The 25,937-nt window shown below is 69.8% G+C and overlaps 2 protein-coding genes across 4 annotated transcripts in view; both read left to right on the forward strand.

Moving 5' to 3' along the window:
* Window positions 1-756: 756 nt before the first annotated feature.
* Window positions 757-7,476, forward strand: SARS1 (seryl-tRNA synthetase 1). 2 transcript variants are annotated; one of them, XM_087761876.1, is made up of 12 exons: window positions 835-970; window positions 2,024-2,212; window positions 2,840-2,910; window positions 3,081-3,161; window positions 3,793-3,951; window positions 4,411-4,554; window positions 4,930-5,085; window positions 5,539-5,760; window positions 5,848-5,977; window positions 6,488-6,645; window positions 6,766-6,895; window positions 7,023-7,476. In XM_087761876.1, the coding sequence occupies exons 3-12, from the start codon at window positions 2,905-2,907 to the stop codon at window positions 7,181-7,183; spliced, it is 1,347 nt and encodes a 448-aa protein (XP_087618002.1). In that variant the 5' UTR covers window positions 835-970; window positions 2,024-2,212; window positions 2,840-2,904; the 3' UTR covers window positions 7,184-7,476. The 2 variants fall into 2 exon arrangements, with proteins under 2 accessions (XP_087618001.1, XP_087618002.1); XM_087761875.1 differs by lacking the exon at window positions 2,024-2,212 and having other exon boundaries at window positions 757-970.
* A 2,076-nt stretch (window positions 7,477-9,552) lies between these two features.
* Window positions 9,553-25,937, forward strand: part of CELSR2 (cadherin EGF LAG seven-pass G-type receptor 2) — a 32,204-nt gene continuing 15,819 nt past the window's right edge. For both annotated transcript variants that reach the window (XM_087761830.1, XM_087761831.1), the window contains exons 1-16: window positions 9,553-13,354; window positions 15,426-16,070; window positions 17,279-17,501; window positions 18,252-18,367; window positions 18,881-18,969; window positions 19,286-19,443; window positions 20,095-20,258; window positions 20,724-20,849; window positions 20,927-21,093; window positions 21,707-21,892; window positions 21,997-22,110; window positions 23,083-23,257; window positions 24,401-24,542; window positions 24,730-24,850; window positions 24,929-25,112; window positions 25,233-25,334. In XM_087761830.1, the coding sequence (XP_087617956.1) occupies window positions 9,553-13,354; window positions 15,426-16,070; window positions 17,279-17,501; window positions 18,252-18,367; window positions 18,881-18,969; window positions 19,286-19,443; window positions 20,095-20,258; window positions 20,724-20,849; window positions 20,927-21,093; window positions 21,707-21,892; window positions 21,997-22,110; window positions 23,083-23,257; window positions 24,401-24,542; window positions 24,730-24,850; window positions 24,929-25,112; window positions 25,233-25,334 (6,514 nt within the window). The remainder of the gene's footprint in view (window positions 13,355-15,425; window positions 16,071-17,278; window positions 17,502-18,251; window positions 18,368-18,880; window positions 18,970-19,285; window positions 19,444-20,094; window positions 20,259-20,723; window positions 20,850-20,926; window positions 21,094-21,706; window positions 21,893-21,996; window positions 22,111-23,082; window positions 23,258-24,400; window positions 24,543-24,729; window positions 24,851-24,928; window positions 25,113-25,232; window positions 25,335-25,937) is intronic.

Consider the following 25,937-nt stretch of genomic DNA (forward strand, 5'->3'; position numbering starts at 1 on the left):
GGGAGCCATGGTTGTGCCATGGGGTGCCGTGGGGAGCTGTGGGGTGCTGTGGGGAGCCATGGGGAGCCGTGGGGTGCTATGGGGTGCCATGGGGTGCCGTAGGGTGTTGTGGGGTGCCATGGGAAGCCGTGGGGTGCTGCAGGGGGACACCTGGGGACACCCAGTGACTCCTGAGGACGCTGGCGGGGGGCCCGGGGACGCAGGGGGTACCCAGAATCCCCACGGGTGGCCGAGGGGAGCCAGGGACCCCCGGGGGTGCTGAAGGACGCCCAGGCTGGCACCCAGAGTCCCCGCGCCCCCCCGGGATGCTCGGACCCCCCGGGGACCCCCTGGGAAGCTCGCCCCCCCCTCAGGATGCTCACCCCCCCCGGGATGCTCGCCCCCCCCTCCCGGGGATGCTCGCCCCCCCCCCCCGGGAAGCTCGGACCCCCTCCCCAGGATGCTCGCCCCCCCCGGGATGCTCGGACCCCCCGGGGACCCCCTGGGAAGCTCGCCCCCCCTTAGGATGCTCACCCCCCCCGAGATGCTCGCCCCCCCTCCCGGGGATGCTCGCCCCCCCCCCCGGGAAGCTCGGACCCCCCGCCCCCCCGGGGACCCCCCGGGAAGCTCGGACCCCCTCCCCAGGATGCTCGCCCCGCCCCCGGGATGCTCGCCCCGCCCCCGGGATGCTCGCCCCACCCCGCGCCCCCTCCGCCCCGCTGCGCCACCGCCGCTCCAGCAGGGGGCGCTGCTCCCCGCCGCTCCCCCGCGCGTGCGCGGCGGGCGGGGCGTGGCCGCCGGCGGGGCCTGACCGGAGCCGCCGCCGCTGCCGCCGCCGCTGCCGCTGCCGCCATCATGGTGCTGGACCTGGACCTGTTCCGCGCCGACAAGGGCGGCGACCCCGCCATGGTGCGGGAGATGCAGCTCAAACGCTTCAAGGATCCGGCGCTGGTGGACGCGCTGGTGCGGGCCGACGGCGCCTGGCGGAGGTGTACGTGGGGCGGGGGGGCTGGGGGCGGCCGGCACCCCCCGGGGCGGGGGACCCCCCGGCGGGGCTGTCGCCCCCGCTCTGTCCCCTCTCACACGCCGCCGGGGCGGGGGGCCCCTCTCGCCCCCCCCCCCCCAGCCTGGCGGCCTGTCCCCGGGTGGTGCCCCCGTGTCCCCTCCCCCCCCGGTCCCTCAGGGCCCCCTCCCGTCCACCCCCAGGGCTCGGAGCCCCCAGACCCCCTCACCAAGGCGGGGTGACCTCGGGGGGGTCCCGTCCCCTCCGCTTCCCCAGCCCCGGGGGGTCTCCTCGGGGGATCTTAACCCTCGGGGCCCGGGAGATCCGGGGGGGGGTGTCCCTGTCCCTGGGTGGATCCCCCCCACTCCCTTCCCTCGGGCTGGGGACAGGCTCTCCCGGGGGATCCCCCCCTTCCCCCTCCCCAGGCCTGGGGCGGGTCCCCGGTGCCCCCCCCGCCGTCGGCCTGGCCTGCAGGTGGATCCCCCCCCCGTGATGGACTCCCCCCCATGATGGACCCCCCCCCCCCGTGATGGACCCCCCCCGGTGATGGACTCCCCCCCCGTGATCCGCAGGGATCCGCTCCCCGCGCTGCCGGGTCTGGCTCCGCGCTGCTGCAGGATCTGGCCGGGCTCGGGGGGGTCCCACACGGTGCCACCCCCCCACCTCGGGGCCAACCCGGTGGGTTGGAGGGCGCAGGGGCAGCCGCCCCCATCGCCCCCAGCCCCGGCGGGAGGTCAGGCGGCGGGAGCTGCCGTCCAGCCCCGATTTTGGGGTGTCCAGCCCCAATTTTTGGGTGCCAGGGCGCGGGGGAGGGCGTGGTGGGAGGGCAGGAGGGGTGGGTGCCCCAGAAACCCACGGTTCCCAGGGCGCCCCGGTTCCCCTTCGCCGCCGGATGAAAGAGGCAGCTTTAAACACGCTTTTAATCCCGTTGCCTTGATGTGAATGAGCCCGGCCCTGCTTAATCACGCCCGGCGCGTCCCCTGGCTCCCGCCGGGCCGTCATCATCGCTTTAATTTTATCCGAGGGCCTTTCATCCCGCAGGACCAGCCAGCTTTCCAGGCCGGCGGTGGGGGCCACGGCCCGTCCCGGCGGCGGCGGGTGCTGCGGAGGGGTGCGCTGGCGCGTAACCGTGAGGCGCAGGGTTGGCAGGATGCGCTGGCGAGCAGCCGGCTGATGCAATCCCGCCTCTGCCCGGTGCCGGTGCCGTGGGGTCCACGGGAGGCTGCCAAGGTCGTGTTTGCCATGCCCCGTTCCCTGGCTTCTTAACCCTTTGTGTTCCCTGGCTCTGGCTCACCCCTCCCTCCCCCCCCGGGGGTCTGATCGCGCCTGCGGGTGGGGACGTCGCCCCGTTGGGGTGACGCAGCCCCGGCGTTGGCGTGTCTCTGATTTGGGATGCCCTGCCAGGAGGGGATGGCTGTGGCCTGGGCTCTGCCCTTCCCAGCCCTGCTGTCACCACGGGGGACCTCCCCGGTCCCCTCATCCAACAGCCCGAATCTCATCGCTGTGTCCCCGCAGCCCTGGATCTGCTCAGCCCGCCCTGGCGCGGGGGTCCTGGCGGGGCTGTGGCTCGTCTCCGGGGCCCGGCGCAGCGTTGCTTGCGGGGTTTTCAAATCACCCCCTGCTCCCCACGCCTCTGCCCCACATCGTGGCCAGCCCCACACCGTGCTCTCACGCAGTCAGACCCTCCCCCGTCCTTCCAAAATGCCCGGGGCCGGCGGCGATGGGCGTCCCTGGAGCTGCCATCCCCTCTCCTTCTCCCGCCCGAGGCTTCGCGACCCCTCTCGGTGCCGGACAGGGATCCTGGCCCCACTCCCACTCGTGTGGCTGGTTGACGGCTCCCTCCCCTCTGCTTTCTAGGCAGGTTTCGTGCCGATAACTTGAACAAGCTGAAGAACCTGTGCAGCAAAACGATCGGAGACAAGATGAAGGTGAGGCACAGACAACACTGGCAGCGATTCGCTGGTGGGACGTTACTAACGGGTGGCATCTCCCCCAGGTCTCTGCTCTCCAGGCCTCTCCCTCGTGTTGTTGGGGGATATTTTTACCCTGGAGCTTTACTCCTTAACCCGGCTGGGGTTTCTTTTTCTTCCCGCCGCAGAAAAAAGAGCCAGTGGGGACAGATGAGTCCGTGCCAGAGAGCGCGCAGAACCTCGACGAGCTGACGGCCGACGTCCTGGGGGTGAGTCTGACCCCGTCTCCCCCCGCCGCGCTGCTGGCCCACCCAGTTTGTCCAGGCCTTCGCCTGTAATTGCCCGGCGTGAGGTGCCCAAAAGCCCAGCACCAAGCGAGGGGGGGCTGCCTGAACCCCCTGCCAGGAGGATCCTCATTTCCCCCTGTCCCGCACAGCGATAGCCAGCTCTCGCTCTCTGTCCTTCATCTAAAGACCATTTCAGCCTCGCTCGGTGGCAGCTCCCGGCTCATCCCGTGCTTCCCTGCGGGATTTGAGCAGCCTCAGTCATTACGTGTCCTCTGCAAGTCCCTTCCTCCCTGCCCGTTCCCCTTCCCCGTTCGTTAACTGCGGTGTTTAATGAGCGTGGCGCTGGCCGGCTTTGGCTGCCGTGGGAGCTGACTGCTCCCCCTCCTCCCTGCCAGGCGCTGCGTGACGCCGTAGCTCGCTCAGGCCCTTTCAGAGCCTGACTTCTGTCGGTCTTTTGTCCCCTCGGGGGCTGTTGTTTGATGTCTTCAGTCCACGGTTTCGCTCCAGAAGCCGTGTCGGTTGGGCGAGGGGCCGTGATTAACCGCGCTCGGCTGCCAGCCCCCTCTCCCCGGCGGTTTTGTCCCTTGCCCACCTCCCCCCGTTGCCCGCGCAGGCTCTGCAGGTATCCCAGATCAAGCAAGTCCGTCTCCTCATCGACGAAGCCATCCTCAAGTGCGACGCCGAGCGCGTGAGGCTGGAAGCAGAACGTTTTGAGAGCCTCCGGGAGATCGGGAACCTCCTCCACCCCTCGGTGCCCATCAGCAACGATGAGGTAGGGACAAGAGTCCGCGCGGGGTCGGCCGCGTCGCTTCATCAAAACCAGACAACTGCCGGCAAGCGGGGGGCTCGCTGCGGGGAGGTCCCCCCGCAACCCGAGGGATCAGCGGGCGGGTGAATGAAATCTGCATGACAAGACAGCGTTTCCTGGCGGGAGCAGACAAAGAGCAGCTCAGACAACGCTGGACACGGCCATTGTTGGGGGAATACATGGGAAACTCGCTCCTAGCCGGGGGGCTGGGATCTCCCTCCGCTGCCTTCATTCATCCGGCAGGAATATTTTGCTGGGGGAACACAATTGGGCTGGGCCGGCTGCCAAGTGGCCACATAATAAATGACCGTCCAAGATCAGGACCCAGGCTCTAGTGTGGGGTCCCAAACTGGGCCCAGTCCAACACAAAGACTGGTGTCGCCGCGGCTCTGGGAGCTTCCTCTTCTCTCGATCTTTGCGCAGGATGTGGACAACAAGGTGGAGCGAGTCTGGGGCGACTGCGGCTGCAGGAAGAAGTATTCCCACGTGGACCTGGTGGTGATGGTGGATGGTTACGAGGGAGAGAAGGGGGCCGTCGTCGCGGGCAGTCGGGGCTACTTCCTCAAGGTGAGAGCCCAGATCCCCGCGGGGCCACGGAAACGATCAGAGCCGGAGGGAAACGAGAGGGGACAGGGATCCTGGCTTCTCCTCCCCTGGGCTGAGCTCGCTGCGGCGATGGGTGCCTCGGCGGCGGCGTGAGCTCGCGCTGAGCCGGCTCGTCGCGCGGGACGGACTCTGGCCTCGGTGGTGCTGCCGCCGTGGCCTGGGCACCCTCCAGATCTGCTCCGGTGTCCCTGCCGCAGCCGGAGGGTGATGCTGAGCCTGGCAGGCAGAGCAGCCTGCAGCCGGCCTGGGCTCCACGTGCTCCCAGACCTGCTGAGCGAGAAGGGGCGGCATGGTGGGGTGTGTGTGTGACGGGCGGTGGCTTCCCTTGTCCCCCAGGGTCCCCTGGTGTTCCTGGAGCAGGCCCTGATCCAGTACGCCCTGCAGAGCCTCCGCGCCAAGGGCTACACTCCCGTCTACACCCCCTTCTTCATGCGGAAGGAGGTGATGCAGGAGGTGGCCCAGCTCAGCCAGTTCGACGAGGAGCTTTACAAGGTGAGCGCCTCGACGCCCGCCGGCTCTCCGCGTCTCGCCGCCTGGCACCCACCGTCCCCTCCGGGCACCGGCTTTCCGACACCGAGCCACCGCCACGCGGCTTCACCGGCAGGGAGGGAGCCAGCTGAGATCCCCTCTGCCCCCGGCGAGGCCATGGCAGCGGCTCCCTTCTGCTCCCTATCTCCGGGGTCCATCTTCATGGCCTTGGTCCCCGCTGAGGCGGTTGTCACGGCGACGCAGTGACAGGGAGGTGGCTCGTCCCCGGCTTTGCTGGCGGGAGGCCATCGGGGCCTTTGAAGGAGGCCAAACAAGCAGCCAACGGCAGCTGCTCCCTTTCCCGAGCCGGCCCGGCCCTGCTCTGAGCGCTGGCCCCAGGAAGCCTCGCTGTCTGTCCGGCCCCGGCGGCGCGGGAGCAGCTGGGGAAGGGGGACGGTGGCTTTTGTCCCCCGCCAGGTGATCGGCAAAGGCAGCGAGAAGGCCGACGACAGCTCCATCGACGAGAAGTACCTGATCGCCACCTCGGAGCAGCCCATCGCCGCCCTGCACCGCGACGAGTGGCTGAAGCCGGAGGATTTGCCCATCAAGTACGCGGGGCTGTCGACCTGCTTCCGTCAGGAGGTGGGCTCGCACGGCCGTGACACCCGCGGCATCTTCCGCGTCCACCAGTTCGAGAAGGTGAGAAGAACGGGATGATATTCCCGACGGGAATTTGGGGATGTATCCGAAGCCGGCACCGACCGCAGGGATCCGTTCTCTTGGCAGATCGAGCAGTTCGTCTACGCCTCGCCCCACGACAACAAGTCGTGGGAGATGTTCGAGGAGATGATTGCCACGGCGGAGGATTTCTACCAGTCCCTGGGCATCCCCTACCACATCGTCAACATCGTCTCGGGTAGGGGCTTCCTCGCCGCGTGGCACCGTGCCGCGGTGGCCCAGGAGGATGCTGGCCACCTCTGCCAGCCCCTCGGGTGTCACCGTGGCCCTGACCCGCTTCCCAACTCCGCTTGCTTCGGCCCCGGCTCGCCTTCCCGCTGCCCCAAACCTGGCGAGGGAGAGGAGGTGCCTGGGCCCCGGGCGGGGAGGAAGGAGACGTTGGTGTTTCTGCAGAGATGCTCTGCTCTGGGCACACCGGGACCGGGCGCGGGCACCGCGCTGTGCCAGGACGGTCCCCGCTGTCCCTTCCAATTCTGAGTGTCCCAACGCCTCCCGGGAATTCTGGGAAAATCATCCTGGTTCAGCGCTCTGCCGCAGAGCGGGAACCCCCCGGCCCTTCCCGAGTCACCGCGCAGGCGTCACCAGCCGTTAGCCCCTGCCGCTGTCCCCCACCACGGGCGCGTTGGGGGTGGGGGGAGCCGGGGACCCCCGCCGCGCTCAGTGCTACCCCCTCCCCCGTCTCTCCCAGGCTCCCTCAACCACGCTGCCAGTAAGAAGCTGGACCTGGAGGCCTGGTTCCCCGGTTCCGGCGCTTTCCGCGAGCTCGTCTCCTGTTCCAACTGCACCGACTACCAGGCGCGGCGCCTGCGCATCCGCTACGGCCAAACCAAGAAGATGATGGACAAGGTGAGGCCGAGCCGCTGGGCTGGGGGGGGATGAAGATTGAGGGGGGGGGGGGGGGTCCTGCTCGTCCCCTCCTTGCCTTTGCCGTGTCACCCCCCCAATTTGACCGCGTCCCCGCCGCAGGTGGAGTACGTCCACATGCTCAACGCCACGATGTGCGCCACCACCCGCACCATCTGCGCCATCCTGGAGAACTACCAGACGGAGGAGGGCATCCGCGTCCCCGAAAAGCTCCGAGACTTCATGCCCCCAGGTACCACCCACCCCGGGGGGGTCCCCAGTTGCCCCCCAAATCTTCCTCCCTCCACCCTGGGGGGGTGGGCGGCGGAGGCGGGGGTGCGACGCCTGCTGCCCGCTCTCCCCCTTTCCCCCCCCCCCAGACCTGCGGGAGCTGATCCCGTTCGTGAAGCCGGCTCCCATCGAGCAGGAGCTCTCCAAGAAGCAGAAGAAGCAGCAGGAGGGGGGCAAGAAGAAGGCGGGGGCGGGAAGCGAGCGGGTGCTGGCGGAGCAGATGCAGAACATGGACGTCAACAGCGCCTGAGGCCCTGGGTGTCCCGTCCCCCCCGCCGCCCACCCAGGGACCCTGGGGGCCTCCTGACTCATCCTCCCGCCTTCATCGCCCGCTTGGGGCTGCGCCCATCGGCTTCGCTTCAGGGCCCGGCTGGGGCGGGGAGCCGCCGTTGGCCGCCTGGCCCCCGCCGCGGCACGCAGCACCGCCGCGCTCCCGCGGGCCGAAGGACTGACGCTGGCGGGGGCTGCAGGGACCCCCCCGTCCCCTTCCCCAGGGACGGGAAATGTCCTCGCCCTCCATCCAATAAAGCCAACAACCGCTGAGCGGCGTCTCCCTGGGGCGGTGGGTGCCAAGGGGGGGCTCTGGGTCGCCCGCTGCTCCCCAAAACGCGCGTGGGAAACCCGCGGCTGCACCCACGGGGTGCCGGGGAGGGAACCCAGGCGGCGGGGGCTCCCCGCCCCACCCCAGCACCCCGATGGGGGCACCCAGGCGGCGGGGCCCCCCCGCAGCACCCCGACGAGCCGGTCGGGCTCGTCCTCCTCCTCTTCCCGCTTTGAAGGGCGCTGGGGCCGGCGGCCAGGGCGCGGGGAGGCCGCGGTGCCGTCACCCCAGCCCTCGGCGGCTGCCGGGGGGTCCCCGGGCGGCTCCCCAGCACCCACAGCGGTGGGGGGGGGGGCCCACCCGCACCCGTCCGACCCGTTCCGCTGCTGGGCCCCCCCGGGCCCGGCTCTGCACCATCCTGCCCGGCACCCACGCCCTGGGCTCGACGCCGCTGCCAGGCCGGGTGCGGCACCCACGGCCCCCCTGCGCCCGTGGGGGTGCTCCCTTTTTCCCCCCCTGTCCCCAGCCCTCCCTGCTTCCCAGTTTGTCCCAGTGGCCCCCCAGTCCCTGGGGCCAGCCCAGGCCCGCCGTGCCCCCCGAGCGGCATCACGGGGCGGGGGGACCCCGGTGACACGGGGGGGGGGGGATGCGTCACGCGTGTGTCATGTATGACCTGCCTGTGTGCGTGCCCGGTGCGTGTGTGTGCATTGCGTGTGTGCTGCTGCGTGTGCCCCGTGTGGGCGCAGGCCACGCGTGTGCCCCCTGCGTGTGCAATGCGCGCGTTCCGTGTGCGTGCAGCGTGTGTGTGTGCGTGCCCTGGGCATGCTGTGTGCATTGCGTGTGTGCAGTGTGTGCTGCTGCGTGTGCCGCATGTGGGCGCAGGCCACGCGTGTGCAGCCTGCGTGTGCAATGTGCGCGTTCCGTGTGCGTGCGACGTGTGTGTGCGTGCCCTGGGCATGCTGTGTGCATTGCGTGTGTGCAGTGTGTGCTGCTGTGTGTCCTGTGTGTGTGCAGTTCGTGCGTGCGCACGCCCCGTGTGTGCCATGTGCGTGTTCTGTGCGCGTGCAATGTGTCTGTGTGCAATATGTGTCTGTGTGCAATACGTGTGTTTGTGCAAAGTGCGTGTTCTGTGTGTGCAGGCCCTGTGCATGCCAAGTGCACGTGTGCGTAGCGTGTGTGCTGCTGCATGTGCCCCGTGTGCGTGCAGTTCACGTGTGTGCATGCCCTGTGTGTGCCACGTGCGTGTTCTGTGTGCGTGCAACGTGCCTGTGTGCAACGTGTGTGTGCGTGCAATGCCTGTGTGTGCAACGTGTGTGTTCTGTGTCCGTGCAACGTGCCTGTGTGCAACGTGTGTGTGCGCCTGTGTGCAATGTGCGTGTTCTGTGTGCGTGCAATACATGTGTGCGACACGTCTAGGCGTGCAATATGTATGCACGCACGCAACACGCCTGTGTGCGCGCAAGGGGCATGTTCTCTGTGTGTGCAGGCCCTGTGCGTGCTGTGTGCACGTGTGCGTAGCGTGTGTGCTGCTGCATGTGCCCTGTGCATGCCACGCGTGTGTTCTGTGTGCACGCAACATGCTTGTGTGCGTGCAAGGTGCATGTTCTGTGCATGTGCATGCCGTGTGCATGTGTGAGTAGCGTGTGTGCTGCTGCACGTGCCCGGTGTGTGCGCAGTCCATGCGTGTGCACCCTGCGTGTGCCCCGTGCGTGTCCTGTGTGCGTGCGACGCGTGCATGTGCGCGATGCGCGTGGGCGCGCGACACGCCTGTGCGCGTGCAAGGTGCGTGTTCGGTGCGCGTGCAAGGCGCGCGCCTACGTGCCCCGTGCAACGTGCGCTTCCCACGCGTGTGCAAGACCCCCGCGTGTGCGTGCCCCCCCCCCCCCCCCCCGCCGGGCGGGGCCGGGGCCGGTGGCGGTGCCCGGGGGTGGGGGTGGGGGGGGGCGGCGGCTCCTTTAAGCGCGGCGCAGGTCGGTGCAGCGGCGGCCCCGCCCCGGCGGGCGCGCGCGGGCGGCGGGAGGGGCGCAGGCGGCGGCGCGGGGCGCAGCGGGCACCGGCGGCAGCGGCCGCACCGCGCCATGGGCGCTCCGCCCGCCCGCGGGGCCGCGCTCCTCCCGCCGCTGCCGCCGCTGCTGCCGCCGCTGCTGCTGCTGCTGCTGCTGCTGCCCGGCACCGGCACCGGCACCGGCACCGGCACCTGCCCGCCCGGCGCCCCCCTGCCGCTGCTCCGGCCCCGCGGCGGCACCGGGGACAGCGGCGGCACCGGGGACAGCGGCGGAGCGGGGCCTTCCCTCAGCACCGGCGCTTCCAGCGGCACCGGGGACAGCGGCGGCCGCGGGCCCGCCCCGGCAGCCGGAGCTTCCAGCGGGGACGGGGACGGCGGCGGCGGCGGCGGCGGGGGTTCCCGAGGCATCGGCGGCACCGGCGGCGGCGGGAGCCCCCAGGGGGCCCAAGGCCATGGAGGCACCGGGAGCACCGGGGACACGGGAGGCACCGCGAGCACTGGACGCACTGGGAGAACTGGAGGCACCACGAGCGCTGGAGGCACCGCGAGCGCTGGAGGCACTGGGAGCACTGGAGGCACCGCGAGCGCTGGAGGCACCGGGGACACTGGATGTACTGGGAGCACTGGACGCACCGGGGACACTGGAGGCACCGCGAGCACTGGACATACTGGGTCCACTGGACGCACTGGGAGCACCCCAGTCCCCGGGGACACCAGGAGCAGCAGGGATACTGGACACACTGGGGAGACTGGGAACACCGCCATCCCCACCGACACCAGGAGCACCGGGGATGCTGGGCACGCTGCGGACACTGGGGGCACCCAGCTCCCCAGGAGCACCAGGGATACTGGACACGCTGGGGAGACTGGGAAAGTCCCCAGGGACACCAGGAGCGCCAGGAAAGTCCCCAGGAGCGCCAGGAAAGTCCCCAGGAGCACCAGGGATACTGGACGTAATGGGGACACTGGGAAAGTCCCCAGGGCCACCAGTAGCACCGGGGAGACGATGGGCACCGGGGGTGTTGGGGACTCCCTGACCACGGGGGCTACCAGGAGCCCCGTGACCCGCAGCCACTCCCGCCAGCGCCGCAGCCCCAACACGGCGCCGCAGTTCCAGCCCTCCAGCTACCAGGCCTCGGTGGGGGAGAACCGGCCAGCGGGGACGCCGGTGACGCGGGTGACGGCAGTGGATCCCGACGAGGGGGAGGCGGGCCGGCTGCGCTACACCATGGCCGCCCTCTTCGACAGCCGCTCCGACGCCCTCTTCGCCATGGACCCCGTCACCGGCGCCATCACCACCGCCACCCCCCTGGACCGCGAGAGCAAGAGCACCCACGTCTTCCGGGTGACGGCGGTGGACCACGGCACGCCCCGGCGCAGCGCCATGGCCACGTTGACGGTGACGGTGACCGATGCCAATGACCACGACCCGGCCTTCGAGCAGCCCGAGTACCGGGAGAGTGTGCGGGAGAACCTGGAGGTGGGCTACGAGGTGCTGACGGTCCGGGCCACCGACGGCGATGCCGGTCCCAACGCCAACGTCCTCTACCGTCTCCTCAACGCCGGCGGCGCCAACGAGGTCTTCGAGATCGATCCCCGCTCGGGCGTCATCCGCACCCGCGGCCCCGTGGACCGCGAGGCGGTGGAAGCCTTCGAGCTGTTGGTGGAGGCCACGGATCAGGGCCAGGAGCCGGGACCCCGCAGCGCCACGGCCACCGTCCGCATCACCGTGGAGGACGACAACGACAACGCGCCGCAGTTCAGCGAGAAGCGTTACGTGGCGCAGGTCCCCGAGGACGTGGCGCCCAACTCGGCCGTGCTGCGGGTGACGGCCACCGACCGCGACAAGGGCAGCAACGCCCTGGTGCACTACAGCATCGTCAGCGGTAACACCCGCGGCCACTTCTACATCGACGCGCAGACGGGCGCGCTGGACGTGGTCAGCCCCTTGGACTACGAGGTCAGCAAGGAGTTCACCCTACGGATCCGGGCACAGGACGGCGGCCGCCCGCCCCTCTCCAACATCAGCGGCTTGGTCACCGTCCAGGTGTTGGACGTCAACGATAACGCCCCCATCTTCGTCAGCACGCCCTTCCAGGCCACTGTGCTGGAGAACGTGCCAGTGGGTTACTCCGTCATCCACGTTCAAGCCATCGACGCCGATTCGGGTGACAACGGCCGACTGGTCTACACCCTCCTGGAGACCGGCGCCGGCTTCCCCTTCGCCATCAACAACAGCACGGGGTGGATCGTGGTGGCCTCCGAGCTGGACCGGGAGGCGGTGGACTTCTACAGCTTCGAGGTGGAGGCGCAGGACCAGGGCAACCCCCCCATGGCCTCCTCGGCCAGCGTCAGCGTCACCGTCCTGGACGTCAACGACAACAGCCCCGAGTTCACGCAACGGGAGTACGGCGCCCGCCTGAACGAGGATGCGGCGGTGGGTACCAGCGTCCTCACCGTCTCCGCCGTCGACCGCGACGCCAACAGTGTCATCACCTACCAGATCTCCAGCGGCAACACCCGCAACCGCTTCTCCATCACCAGCCAGAGCGGTGGTGGGCTCATCTCCCTCGCCCTGCCCCTGGACTACAAGCTGGAGCGGCAGTACCTCCTCACCATCGCCGCCTCCGACGGCACCCGCCAGGACACGGCCCAGGTGGTCATCAACGTCACCGACGCCAACACCCACCGACCTGTCTTCCAGAGCTCCCACTACACCGTCAATGTCAACGAGGACCGGCCGGTGGGCACCACGGTGGTGGTCATCAGCGCCACGGACGAGGACACGGGGGAGAACGCCCGCATCACCTACCTGATGGAGGACAGCATCCCCCAGTTCCGCATCGCCGCCGAGACGGGGGCCGTCACCACCCAGATGGAGCTGGACTACGAGGACCAGGTGTCCTACACCCTGGCCATCACGGCGCGTGACAACGGCATCCCGCAGAAGTCCGACACCACCTACCTGGAGATCCTGGTGAGCGACGTCAACGACAACGCGCCCCAGTTCCTCCGCGACTCCTACCAGGGCTCCATCTACGAGGACGTGCCCGCCTTCACCAGCGTCCTCCAGGTCTCCGCCACTGACCGCGACTCGGGGCTCAACGGCAGGGTCTTCTACACCTTCCAAGGGGGTGACGATGGTGATGGAGACTTCATCATCGAGTCCACCTCGGGCATCGTCCGCACCTTGCGCCGCCTCGACCGGGAGAACGTGCCGCTTTACACCCTGCGGGCATTTGCCGTCGACAAGGGGGTCCCGGCCAAGCGGACACCGGTGGAGATCCAAGTGACGGTGCTGGACGTCAACGACAACCCGCCCGTCTTCGAGCGGGACGAGTTCGACATCTTCGTGGAGGAGAACAGCCCCATTGGGCTGGTGGTGGCCCGGATCACGGCCACCGACCCCGACGAGGGCACCAACGCCCAAATCATGTACCAGATCGTGGAGGGCAACATCCCTGAGGTCTTCCAGCTGGATATCTTCTCCGGCGAGCTCACCGCCTTGGCCGACCTGGACTACGAGTCCAAGGCGGAGTACGTCATGGTGGTCCAAGCCACCTCGGCCCCCCTGGTCAGCCGGGCCACCGTCCACATCCGCCTTCGCGACGTCAACGACAACAGCCCCCAACTCAAGAACTTTGAGATCCTCTTCAACAACTACATCACCAACCGCTCGGGCAGCTTCCCCGGGGGGGTCATCGGCCGCATCCCGGCCCACGACCCCGACGTCTCCGACAGCCTCACCTACGCCTTCGAGCAAGGGAACGAGCTCAACCTGGTGCTGCTGGACCCCCGCAGCGGGGACCTGCGCCTCAGCCCCGCCCTGGACAACAACCGCCCGCTGGAGGCCGTCATGAGGGTCTCCGTTTCGGGTAAGACCCCCATCTTAAGACCCCCATCTTAAATCTAAGGTTTGGGGCTGGGAAAGCCCTTGTGGGTGCCCCCCCCCCCCCACTTCTGCATGGAGCTGAGGTGTTTTGGGGTCCCACCACCCCACCTTGGCTGCCCCCACCTTCCAGATCTGGGGGGGGGGGGTGTGATGGGGATGCTGTGGCCCCCCCACCCCCCCGACATCCCGGCTGGAGGCAGTCGGGGTCCCCAGCACCCCCTTTTCCTTCCCCACCCCAGTCTCAGCCCTGGGGTGTCTGGGGGGGCGTCTGATACCCCAGTGCATGGGTTTTTTTGGCGGGGGGGTCAGGACCCCGGAGCAGGGGTTTGGGGGGGCAGGACCCTCTGTGTGTATTTGGGGGGTCCTGGCACCTCGCTGTGGGTGGCGGGGGTAGGACCCACGGCGTGCGTTTGGGGGGGGCACAGGGCCCGTACGTGTGTTTGGGGGGCAGGGCCTGGTGTGTGCGGGGGGGGGGGCTGCTGCCCTTACGTGGATGCTATGGGGGGCCCGATGGGTGAATTTTGGGGGGCTCAGGGTCCGGTGCCGTATTTGGGGGGGACCTGGCACCCAAACACATGTGTTTCCAGAAGCCCCCAGTGCTTATATTGGGGGGGGGGGGACAGGGCCTGGTGTGTGCATTTGGGGGGGTCCTGGCAACCTGGCCTCTCCGTTGGGGGGTCCCCAAACCCAATGCATCTCTTTGGGGGGGTCAGTGGCGGGAAGGGGCTAAGGGGGGGCTGTGCCGGGGGTCCTTGGTGTGGTTTGGGCTGGGGGGGGGGCAGTGGGTGCTGCCGGGGTGGGGGTCACCCTGCGGTGGGGGAGCGGCTCCTCAGCCGCCCCCGGGCAGGGAGGGAAACTGAGTCACGGGCCGTGTCGTGATGTCCCTTGTCCCCAACCACGTGTCCCCCCCACCATTGCCCCCCGTAGCCCCCCCGGGCTGGGGTGCCTGCTCCAGCTGCACAAAGGGGGGGGGCCCAGGGCACAAAGGGTGGGGGCAGGGGGCCCCCCGTGCCCCCCCTCAGCGCGGGGGCAGCCGGGAGGGGAACAAAGGCTCCGGCCATAGCTGGGCCCCCGCGGCCGCAGCCATGGCAACCCCCCCCTTGGCCACCAGCCACGGGCCACCGGGCAGCCCCGGCCCCCCAGCGTCACCCCCTTCTCCCTCCCCCCGGCCCCCTCCCCACCCGGCCGTCCCCACGCTCCCTCCGTCCATCTGTCCACCCGCCGCCCGCTCTCCATCTGTCCCGCATCCTGCTGCCCCTTGTCCCGGCCAGGACGAGGAGGAGGAGGAGGAGGAGGAAGGTGGGCGCCCCAGTGCCGGGCATCCCTTTGCGCCCCCCCACCCCCCACCCCACGGCGCTGCCGGGTGAGTCGGGACGGGTGCCCCATGGCCGGCGCTGTCCCCATCCTGCGGTGGCCAGCAGGATGGGTGCCCTGGCGCGGGTGCTGTGCCCATCCCACGGTGGCCAAGAGGGATGGGACCCCATAGCCAGCACTGTCCCCATCCTGCAGTGGCTGAGTGGCACGGGTGCCCCATAGCCAGCACCGTCCCCATAGCCAGCACCGTCCCCATAGCCAGCACTGTCCCCATCCTGCTGACCCCATCCTGCGGTGGCCGAGTGGGACGGGCACCCCATAGCCAGCAGCGTCCCCATCCTATGGCGGCCGAGTGGGACAGTAACCAGCACCGTCCCCATAGCCAGCGCTGGCCCCATCCTGCGGTAGCTGAGCAGGACTGGCCCTCCATAGCCGGCACCGGCCCCATCCCACAGTGGCCGAGTGGGCCGGGTGCCCCATAACCAGCGCCAGCACTGGCCCCATCCTGCTGTCCCCATCCCACGGTGGCCAAGCAGGATGGGAGCCCCATAGCCAGCACCACCCCATAACCAGTGCTGTCCCCATTCCATGGTGGCCAAGCAGGTCAGGCACCCCATAGCCACCACTGTCCCCATCCCGCGGTGGCCAAGCGGGACGGGTGCCCCATCACCACCACCGTCCCCATCCTGCGGTGGCCGGCGCCGTCACTGACCCCCACCCCGTTCCCCCCCCACCCGCAGACGGGGTCCACAGCGCGACGGCCCAGTGCACGCTGCGGGTGACGGTGATCACGGACGAGATGCTGAGCAACAGCATCACCCTGCGCTTGGCCGACATGTCCCAGGAGCGATTCCTCTCCCCGCTGCTCAGCCGCTTCCTCGAGGGGGTGGCAGCCGTCCTGGCCACCCCCCGCCACCGCGTCGTCCTCTTCAACATCCAAACGGACACGGACGTGGGGACCGCCCGTATCCTCAACGTCAGCCTCTCGGTGCTGCTGCCCGCCTCGGGGCACGGCGCCCGCTTCTTCTCCTCCGAGGAGCTGCAGGAGCGGCTCTACCTCAACCGCTCGCTGCTGGCCGCCATCTCGGCCCAGCGGGTCCTGCCCTTCGACGACAACATCTGCCTGCGCGAGCCCTGCGAGAACTACATGCGCTGCGTCTCCGTCCTCCAGTTCGACAGCTCGGCGCCCTTCCTCGCTTCTGACACCATCCTCTTCCGCCCCATCCATCCCGTCACCGGCCTGCGCTGCCGCTGCCCGCCCGGCTTCACCGGCGACTACTGCGAGACGGAGATCGACCTCTGTTACTCCAGCCCCTGTGGCAGCAACGGGCGGTGCCGGAGCCGCGAGGGTGGCTACACCTGCGAGTGCCACGAGGATTTCACCGGTTAGAGCCCGGCGCCTCCCTCCCTCGGCGGTCCCCGGTGTCACCTTGTCCCGTTCCCCTTCAGCCCTCCAGTGGTGGTCCCGTCCTCTTGGTGTCCATCCCCACCATCCCTTCATCCCGCTCCCCTTCAGCCCTCCATCCTCTGTCCCTCCTGCTCGCCCTCCATCATCCATCCCCACCATCCCTTTGTCCCACTCCGGTTCTCCATCATCCATTCCCATCAGCCTTCATCCCGTTCCTCATCAGCCTCCCTCACCTCTCCCTTCTGCTGGCCCTCCGCCATCCATCGTGGTCATCCCTTCATCCTGCTCAGCCCTCCGTCAGCCGTTCCTTCCTCAGCTGTCCCTCCGTCAGCCGTCCTCCATCGGCCATCCCACCTCCATCCTTCCTCCCTCCCCCATCCCTCCCTCCATCATCCTCCCTCCCTCCCTCCATCATCCCTCCTCCCTCCCTCCATCATCCCTCCTCCCTCCCTCCTCCATCCCTCTTCCCTCCATCATCCCTCCTCCCCTTTGTCCCCAACACCTTTATCTTCCTCCTCTCTTCCACCTCTCCACCTCCCTCCCCTCTCCACCCCACCCCTCTCCCTCCACCCTCTCTCCCTGTTCCCCCTCCATGTCCCCCCTGTCCCCCATGTCCTCCTGTCTCCCTCCATGTCCCCTCTCCCTGTCCCCTCTGTCCCTCCACCCCAGTGTGGTCCCTGCAGGAGGTCAGCGGCAGGGGACAGGGACACTGGTGGGGGCAGAGCCTGGGGGACACCCTGGGGACACCCTGGGGACACCTTGGGGACACCCTGGGGATACCCTGGGGACACCTTGGGGTGCGGGAACACCCTGTTCCCACCGCAGTGGCCTGGCCTTCTGCTCCCCACCATGGCTGGCCAGCGGGGGGGGGGGTGTGTGTCACTCACTGGGAGACTGGTGGCACTGGGGACAGCGCCCACCCACCTTGGGGACCCTTTGGCACCCCCAGCCCCCACGGGACACCTGGGTGGGGGGTGCCAGCTGGTGGGGGAGGGGGCTTTGATTTGGTTGCCATGGCGACGGGAGGTGGTTGCCACGGCGATGGAGCTGGGGATAAAGCCGCCCTGGAGCTGATGGGGGGTGGGATGGGAGAGGGGACACCCCACCCCACCCCCCCATTTTGGGGGTGCCGGGGGTGCCCGGCGCCCTGGGCGCGGTGCCGGGTGCCAGCTGGGCCTCGCGCAGGGGAGCGGTGCGAGCTGAGCGCCCGGGGGGGCCGCTGCGCCCCGGGGGTCTGCCGCAACGGGGGCACCTGCCTCAACCTGCTGGTGGGGGGGTTCCGCTGCCAGTGCCCCCCCGGGCACTACGAGAAGCCCTTCTGCACCATGAGCACCCGCAGCTTCCCCCCGCGCTCCTTCCTCACCTTCCGCGGCCTCCGCCAGCGCTTCCACTTCACCCTCGCCCTGACGTGAGCCCCGGGGGGCGGCGAGGGGGCCCGCGGGCGTCGGATGGGTGGGGGGTGGGGGGCGTCCCATGGGCATCAGATGGGGTGTGGGGTGATGGGTACCCTGTTGGCATCGTTTGGGGTGTGGGGTGATGGGTGCCCTGTTGGCATGAGATGGGGCGATGGGGTGTGGGGTGATGGGTGCTCCATTGGCATCATTTGGGGTGTGGGGTGATGGGTGCCCTGTTGGCATCATTTGGGGTGTGGGGTGATGGGTGCCCTGTTGGCATGAGATGGGGCGATGGGGTGTGGGGTGATGGGTGCTCCATTGGCATCAGATGGGGCGTGGGGTGATGGGTGCCCTGTTGGCATCATTTGGGGTGTGGGGTGATGGGTGCCCTGTTGGCAAGAGATGGGGCGATGGGGTGTGGGGCAATGGGTGCCTTGTGGGCATCATTTGGGGTGTGGGGTGCTGGGTGCCCCATTGGCATCATCTGGTGGGCACTCCACGGGCATGGGCAGGAGCAATGGGACAGGGGATGGTGTGGCACCCTGCGGGCACAGGGTGGGCGCAATGGGGTGTGGGGTGGCGGGGTGGCCCCTCGGTATGGGGGCAATGGGGTGGGGGGCAGCCCGTGGGGCAGGGGGTGATGGGTGCCGGTGTACCCCGGTGGGCACAGGGTGACGGGGCTGTGGGGTGACGGGGCGCACTTGGGGGGGCACAGCGGGGGGCCGGGGGTGATGGGCAGAGCCTGGCACTCGTCCCCACCCCAGGTTTGCCACCAAGGAGCGGGATGGGCTCCTGCTCTACAACGGGCGCTTCAACGAGAAGCACGACTTCGTGGCGCTGGAGATCGTGGGCGAGCAGGTCCAGCTCACCTTCTCGGCAGGTACGGGCACCGCGCGCGCCGCGCCCCGGCACGGCATCCCCGGCATTCCCTCCCGGGCATCGCATCCCTGGCACTGCATCCCCGGCGCTGCATCCCACACTGTGCATCCCCGGCACTGCCTGGCGCTGCATCCCGGGCATCCCATCCCTGGTGCTGCATCCCTGGCACACGGCCTGGATATCCCATCCCTGGCACTGGATCCCGTGTGTTGCATCCCTGGCACTGCCTGGCACTGGATCCCGGGCATCCCATCCCTGGCACTGTATCCCATGCGTGGCATCCCTGGCACTGCCTGGTGCTGCACCCCGGGCATCCCATCCCTGGCGCTGCATCCCTGGCACTGCCTGGCACCGGATCCCAGTCACTGCCTGGCGCTGCACCCCAGGCATCCCATCCATCCCTGGCCCTGTCATGGCACCACAGCCCCGTCCCCCTGTCCCCCCGTCCCCCTGTCCCCCCGCCCCGTGCCCCCTCCCCGGGCTGTGCCCGCTGCCCGACCGCCGGTGCCCGCAGGCGAGACCACCACCACGGTGTCACCCTTCGTGCCGGGCGGGGTCAGCGACGGGCAGTGGCACCGGGTCCAGCTCCACTACTACAACAAGGTGGGGGCACGCGGGGGGCGGAGGGGAGCGGGGTGAGGTTTGGGGGGACGGAGGGGAGGGGGGAGGGGGTTTTGGGGGGATGGAGGGGATGGAGGTGGGGATTTGGGGGGACGGAGGGATGGGGGTGTGGGGAGGGGGTTTTGGGGGGATGGAGGGGATGGAGGTGGGGATTTGGGGGGCCGGAGGGATGGGGGAGCAGGGTGGGGGTCTGGGGGCCGGCGGGCACCAGGGCTGGAGGGAAGAGGGAGGAGGAGGAGCGGGACGAAGGCTGCGGGGCCGGGGGCAGCGGGGCCCCGCGCTCAGGCGTTGCCCCCAGCCGGTGCTGGGGCGGTCGGGGCTCCCCCAGGGCCCCTCGGAGCAGAAGGTGGCCGTGGTGACGGTGGACGACTGCGACACCGGCATGGCCCTGCGCTTCGGCCCCCACCTGGGCAACTACTCCTGTGCCGCCCAGGGCACCCAGTCCGGCAGCAAGAAGTGAGGGGGGGTCCCTTGGGGTCCCCATGGGTTGGGGTCCCTTGGGGGGTCACTTAGGGTCCCCATGGTGGGGAGGGGCCCTTGGCGGTCCCTTGGGGTCCCCGTGGGTGAGGAGGTGGGTGGGTGGGGGGTCCCCATGAGTGGGGGAGTCCATTGGGGTCCCCATGGGTGGAGGGTTGGGGGTCCCTTGGGGTCCCTATGGGTGGAGGGGCAAGTGGGGGGTCCCTTGGGGTCCCCATGGGTTGGGGGGGGAGTGGGGGGTCCCTTGGGGTCCCCATAGGTGGAGAGTTGGGAGTCCCTTGGGGTCCCCGTGGGTGGAGGGGGTTGGGGGTCCCTTGGGGTCCCTATGGGTGGGGGCATCCTTTGGGGGGTCCCTTAGGGTCCCTTGGAGTCCCCATGGGTGGAGGGGTCCCTTGTGGGTCCCTTGGGATCCCCATGGGTGGGGAGTTGGGGGTCCTTTGGGGGTGCCTTGGAATCCCCATGGGTGGTGGGGTGGGGGTTCCCTTGGGGTTCCCATGGGTGGGGGGCCCTTGGCATCCCTCAGAGTCCCCATGGGTTGGGGGTCCCTTTGGGGTCCCCATGGGGTGGTGGGGGGGTGGGGGTCCCTTGGGGGTCCCTCGGGGTCCCCATGGGTGACGGCGGGTGCTGCAGGTCGCTGGATCTGACGGGGCCGCTGCTGCTGGGCGGCGTGCCCACCCTGCCCGAGAGCTTCCCCATCCGCAGCCGCCAGTTCGTGGGGTGCATGCGGCACCTCCACATCGACCAGCGCCCCGTCGACATGGCCGCCTTCATCGCCAACAACGGCACCCTGCCCGGTGCGGGGCCCGGGGGGGCCCGGGGGGGCTAGGGCTGGGTCCCCTGGGCATGGGGTGGGGGGTCTGGTGTCGGGGGGGGTGCCAGGGCTGTGGGGCTGGATGGGGGTGCAGGGGGCATGGGGGGAGCTGTGTCCCCTGGGCATGGGGACATGGGGTTGGGGGGCGCCAGGGCTGGAGGGGGTCAAGGGCACGTGGGGCTGGGGACTCCGCACCCTCTGGGCATGGGACTGGGGCATGGGGGGCCAGTGTGGGGCTGGAGAGGGGTCTGGGGGCAGCACCACGCCAGCGCCGTGGGTCTGGAGAATGGGTGGGGGGGACTTGGGACCCAGTGCCCGAGGGTCTGGGTGCCCCCCCGGGCATGGGGCCGTGGGGCTGGGGCATGGCGGGCCGTGGGGCTGGCTGGGGGGCAGGGGGCCCGGGCGATGGGGGGGCGGCCAACCCCGTGCCCTCCCGTCCCCCCCGCAGGCTGTCCCGCCAAGAAGACGCTGTGCGACGCCAACACTTGCCACAACGGTGGCACCTGCGTGCACGAGTGGGACAGCTTCAGCTGCCGCTGCCCGCTGGGCTTCGGGGGCAAGACCTGCCAGGAAGGTACCGGGGGGCACCGGGGTGGGCATGGCGGGTCGGCGGGGGGACCGGCACCCACCCCACGCCCCGTCCCCCCGCAGAGATGGCGAGTCCCCAGCGGTTCCTGGGCAGCAGCCGGCTGTCCTGGAGCGGGTTGGCACTGCCCGTCACCCTGCCCTGGCACTTGGGGCTGATGTTCCGCACCCGCCACCCCCGGGGGCTGCTGCTGCGGGCCAGCGCCGGCCCCCACGCCACCCTCACCATCCAGGTGTGCCACGGCGGGCCGGGGCGGTGGGGCCGTGGCGGGGGGATCGCCCTGGGGGCAGTGCCGGGGGGGGGCATTGCCGCAGGGGGGTTATGGCCATGGGGGTATGGCCGTGGCGGGGGATCGGCACGGGGGTGTCACCCTGGGGGCAGTGCCGGGGGGTATTTTGTCCTTGGGGAGAGTTATTGCCCTGGGAGGGGGTATTTTCCTGGGGGGTATTTACTTGAGGGGGGTATTGCCATAGGGGTATTGCCCTGGGGGGGCAGTGCCGGGGGTACCACCCTTGAGGGGGGTATTGCCCTTTTGGGGGGTTGGCTTGGGGGACAGTGCTGGGGGGGATCCTCCTGTTGGGGGGGTATTGCCCTTTGGGGGGGTGGCCTGGAGGACAGTGCTGGGAGGGGTCTCCATTGGGGGGGCTGCCCCTGGGGGGGGTATTGCCCTTTGGGGGGGGGGGTGGCATGGGGGACAGTGCTGAGGGGGTCTCCTTTGGGGGGCAGTACTTGGGGGGTGCCATCCTTGAGGGGGGTATTGCCCTTTTGGGGGGGGGGTTGGCCTGGGGGCCAGTCCCGGGGGGATTCTCCTGGGGGGGGCATGGCGCTGACACCCCTCTCGGCAGCTGAGCGAGGGGCAGGCAGAGGCGGGCATCTGGCAGGGGGGCTCGCGCCTGGCCTGGCTGCGGCTGCCCCACGCCAAGGTCAACGACGGCGACTGGCACCACCTCCAGCTGGAGCTGCGGGGGGCCCCCGGCCGCCCCCCGCCCGCCACCCTCCTCCTCCTCGCCCTTGACTACGGCCGCCACCAGGTAGGGTGGGACCCCGAGGGGAAACTGAGGCACGGGGCGGGCACCCAGCCCTGCTCACCACCGTGGCACCCATGGGTGTCTGAGTACCCACCCCACGCCCGCAGGCGGTGGCCGACATGGCCGGGGAGCTGCAGGGGCTGCGGCTGCGGACGCTGAGCATCGGGGGGCTGGCGGGCGACGGTGGCACCGTGGAGCAGGGCTTCCGCGGCTGCCTGCAGGTACGGGCAGGGCGGTGTGGGCAGGGGGACTTGGGCACGGGACATCGGGCGTGGGGGTGCTGGCAAAGGGGCATGGAGACATGGCATAGGGCGTGGGGACGTGGGCACGGCGGTGGGGGCACGGGGACACGGGGACGTGGGCATGGAGCATGGTTAATGATATGGGGACGTGGGCATAAGGCACCGGGACGTGGGACACTCGGGGACAGGGCATGGGTATGGGCACGGGGACATGGGCACGGTGACGTGGGCATGGCTGTGGGGGCATGGGGACACGGCACAGGGACATGGGGACATGGGGACATGGGCATGGCTGTGGGGGCATGGGGACGCGGCACAGGGACATGGGGACGTGGGCATGGCTGTGGGGGCATGGGGACGCGGCACAGGGACATGGGGACATGGGCATGGCTTTGGGGGCATGGGCACGGGCACAGGGATGTGGGCATGGAGCGTGGTTAAGGACATGGGGACATGGGCACAGAGCATGGGGACATCAAATGGGGACAGGGGCGTGTCTATGGGTGTGTGGCATGGGGACATGGGACCTAACAGGCAGGGGGACATGGGTTGCATGTGGGGACATGGGCACGGGGACATGGGCATGGGGACATAGGATGTTTGGGCACAGGGACACGGGGCATGGGGACGGGGCACATGGGCACGGGGTGGTGGCAAAGGGACGGGGGTATGGGCATGGGGACATGGCACAGGGCATGGGGACGTAGGCAGAGGGACATGGAGACACGGGCACAGGGCGTTGGCATGGGGACATTGGGTGGGGACGGGGGCACACGGGCACAGGGCTGCGGGGACACGGGGACAGGGATGTGGACATGGGGGCACGGGTGTAACTCCCGGGGGTGGCACCGGGGACATGGGGACGGGGTGGCACGGGGGGGGGGGGGATCTCGGGCTCCAGCGAGGGAAACTGAGGCAGGGCGGGGGGTTGACAATGTGGCGGTGCCGCAGGGCGTGCGCGTGGGCGAGACGGCGGCCAGCGCGGTGGCGCTGAGCGTGGCGCAGGCGGCGCAGGTGAACGTGGAGGGGGGCTGCGCCCTGCCCGACCCCTGCGACTCGGGGCCCTGCCCGCCCCACAGCTCCTGCAGCGACGACTGGGACAGCTTCTCCTGCCGCTGCCACCCCGGTGAGCGTCCGCGGGCACCCCGGCACCGCCACCCCCTCACTGCCACCCCGGCACTGCCACCCCCGGCACTGCCACCCCGGCACCGCCACCCCCTCACTGCCACCCCCGGCACTGCCACCCCCGGCACTGCCACCGCCGGGGACTGCCATCCCCTGGCACTGCCACCCCCGGCACCGCCACCCCCTCACTGCCACCCCGGCACTGCCACCCCCAGGGACTGCCACCCCCAGCACTGCCACCCCCGGGGACTGCCACCCCCCTCACTGCCACCCCGGCACTGCCACTCTGGCACTGCCACCCCCGGGGACTGCCACCCCAGCACTGCCACCCCTCACTGTCCCCTGGGCATTGCCACCCCTGGCACTGCTGCCACTGCCATGGCTGCCTTCTCTGGGCACTGCCACCCCCTTGTCACTGTCCCTAGAGCACTGCCACCCCCCTATCACTGCCACCTGGGCACTGCCACCCTCCCTGGCACTGTCCCCAGGGCACTGCCCCCCATCACTGTCCCCAGGGCACTGCCACCCTCCCTAGGCACTGCCAGCTCCATCACTCTTCCCAGGGCACTGCCACCCCCTTGTCACTGTCACCTGGGCACTGACACCCCATCACTGTCCCCAGGGCACTGACACCCTCCCTGCCACTGTCCCCAGGGCATTGCCACCCCTATCATTGTCCCCAAGGCACTGCCACCTTGCCTGGGCACTGCCACCATTGTCACGGTCACCTGCGTACTGCCTACCGTGTCACTGTCACCCGGGCACTGCCACCCTCCCTGGCCACTGCCACCCTCTCTGTCACTGTGCCCAGGGCACTGCCCCCCAGTCACTGTCCCCAGGGCACTGCCACCCCTATCGTTGTCCCCAAGGCACTGCCACCCTCTCTAGGCACTGCCAGCTCCATCACTGTGCCCAGGGCACTGCCACCCCCTTGTCACTGTCACCCGGGCACTGCCACCCTCCCTGGCCACTGCCCCTCCATCACCGTGCCCAGGGCACTGCCACCCTCCCTGGGCACCACCACCCTTGTCACTGTCCCCAGGGCACTGCCACCCCCCCGTCACTGTCACCTGGGCGCTGCCACCCTCTCTGGTGACACCCCTTTCCCTACGATGTCCCCAACCGTGCCCGTCCTCGTACCCAGGCTACTTCGGGGACAGCTGCGTCAACGCTTGTGCCCTCAACCCCTGCCAGTCCCCGGCCACCTGCACCCGCAAGCCGGGCTCGGCGCACGGTTACACGTGCGAGTGTCCCCAAGGTCACTTCGGTCCTTACTGCGAGCACAAGTGAGTGGCAGCGAGGGACGGGGCGCGCGCGAGCGCGACGGGCGCCCGTCCGGGCGCCCGTCGCGCTCGCGCGCGCCCCGTCCCTCCTTGTCAGCGTGCGAGGGTGGCACGGTGACCACGCAAGGGACGGGGTGGGCATGGGACGGGCAGGGTGGCAGTGCCCCAGCGTGCGGTGCCACCCCGGCAGGGAGGCCCAGCCGTGTCCCCGAGGGTGGTGGGGCCACCCCACTTGTGGCCCCTGCAGCTGCGATGTCACCAAGGGCTTCGACCCCGACTGCAACAAGACGACGGGCGAGTGTCGCTGCAAGGTGCGTCCCCGTCCCCAGCGCCCCGTGCCCGGGGTGGCCCCAGGGGACCGTGACATCCCCCAAATTGTGTCACCCCAGGAGAACCATTACCGGCCGGCGGGCAGCGACTCCTGCCTGCTCTGCGACTGCTACCCCACCGGGTCCCTGTCCCGTCTCTGCGATGCCACCAGCGGGCAGTGTCCCTGCAAGGCCGGTGTCATCGGCCGCCACTGCGACCGCTGTGACAACCCCTTCGCCGAGGTGACGGCCAGCGGCTGCGAAGGTGGGTGACGGTGACCGGGTGCCACTGCTGTCACCCTGTGACACCCTGCTGTCACCCTGGGTGCCGGCGAGCGGGTGCCACTGCTGTCACCCTGGTGGGATGCCCCGCTTTGCCCCGCAGTCAACTACGACAGCTGTCCCCGTGCCATCGAGGCCAGCATTTGGTGGCCCCGGACCCGCTTCGGGCTGCCCGCCGCTGCCCCCTGCCCCAAGGGATCCGTCGGTAGGTGGGGGACACGGGGACGGGGTGGGGGGTGGCACCGTGGTGGCACTGCGGGGATGGGGTCAGGGGGGCGATGCCATGGTGGCACCGCTGGAATGGGGTGGGGGGGACACTGCTAGGACAGGGATGGGGGGGTGACACCGTGGTGGCACCGTTGGGACAGGGCTCGGAGGGGTGATGCCATGGTGGCACCGCTGGGATGGGGCTGGGAGGTGACACCATGGTGTCACTGCTGGGACAGGGCAGGGGGGTGACACGGTGGTGGCACTGCTGGGATGGAGCTGGGGTGGGGTGACATGGTGGTGGCACTGCCGGGATGGGGCTGAGAGGGGGTGACACCCCAGTGGCATTGCTGGGATGGGGCTGACACTGCGGTGGCACTGCTGGGACAGGGTGCGAGGGTGGTGACACTGCAGTGGCACCGCTGGGACAGGGTATGAGGGCGGTGGCACTGCTGGGATGGGGTATGAGGGTGGTCACGCTGCGGTGGCACCGCTGGGATGGGGTACGGGGGTGGTGGCACTGCTGGGATGGGGTATGGTGGTGGTGACACTGCGGTGGCACCGCTGGGATGGGGTACGGGGGTGGTGACACTGCGGTGGC

This window comes from Nipponia nippon, unplaced genomic scaffold (assembly GCF_047370975.1).
Source record: "Nipponia nippon isolate SJK-2023a ecotype South Korea unplaced genomic scaffold, ASM4737097v1 scaffold_25, whole genome shotgun sequence".
Lineage (NCBI taxonomy): Eukaryota > Metazoa > Chordata > Aves > Pelecaniformes > Threskiornithidae > Nipponia > Nipponia nippon.

Excerpts from the sequence above, each read along its gene's own strand:
- SARS1 (XM_087761875.1), top strand. The coding sequence starts at position 835 with ATGGTGCTGGACCTGGACCTGTTCCGCGCCGACAAGGGCGGCGACCCC. Across the intron at positions 2,911-3,080 it reads CGATCGGAGACAAGATGAAG|AAAAAAGAGCCAGTGGGGAC; the intron begins GTGAGGCACAGA and ends TTCCCGCCGCAG. Across the intron at positions 3,952-4,410 it reads TGCCCATCAGCAACGATGAG|GATGTGGACAACAAGGTGGA; the intron begins GTAGGGACAAGA and ends ATCTTTGCGCAG.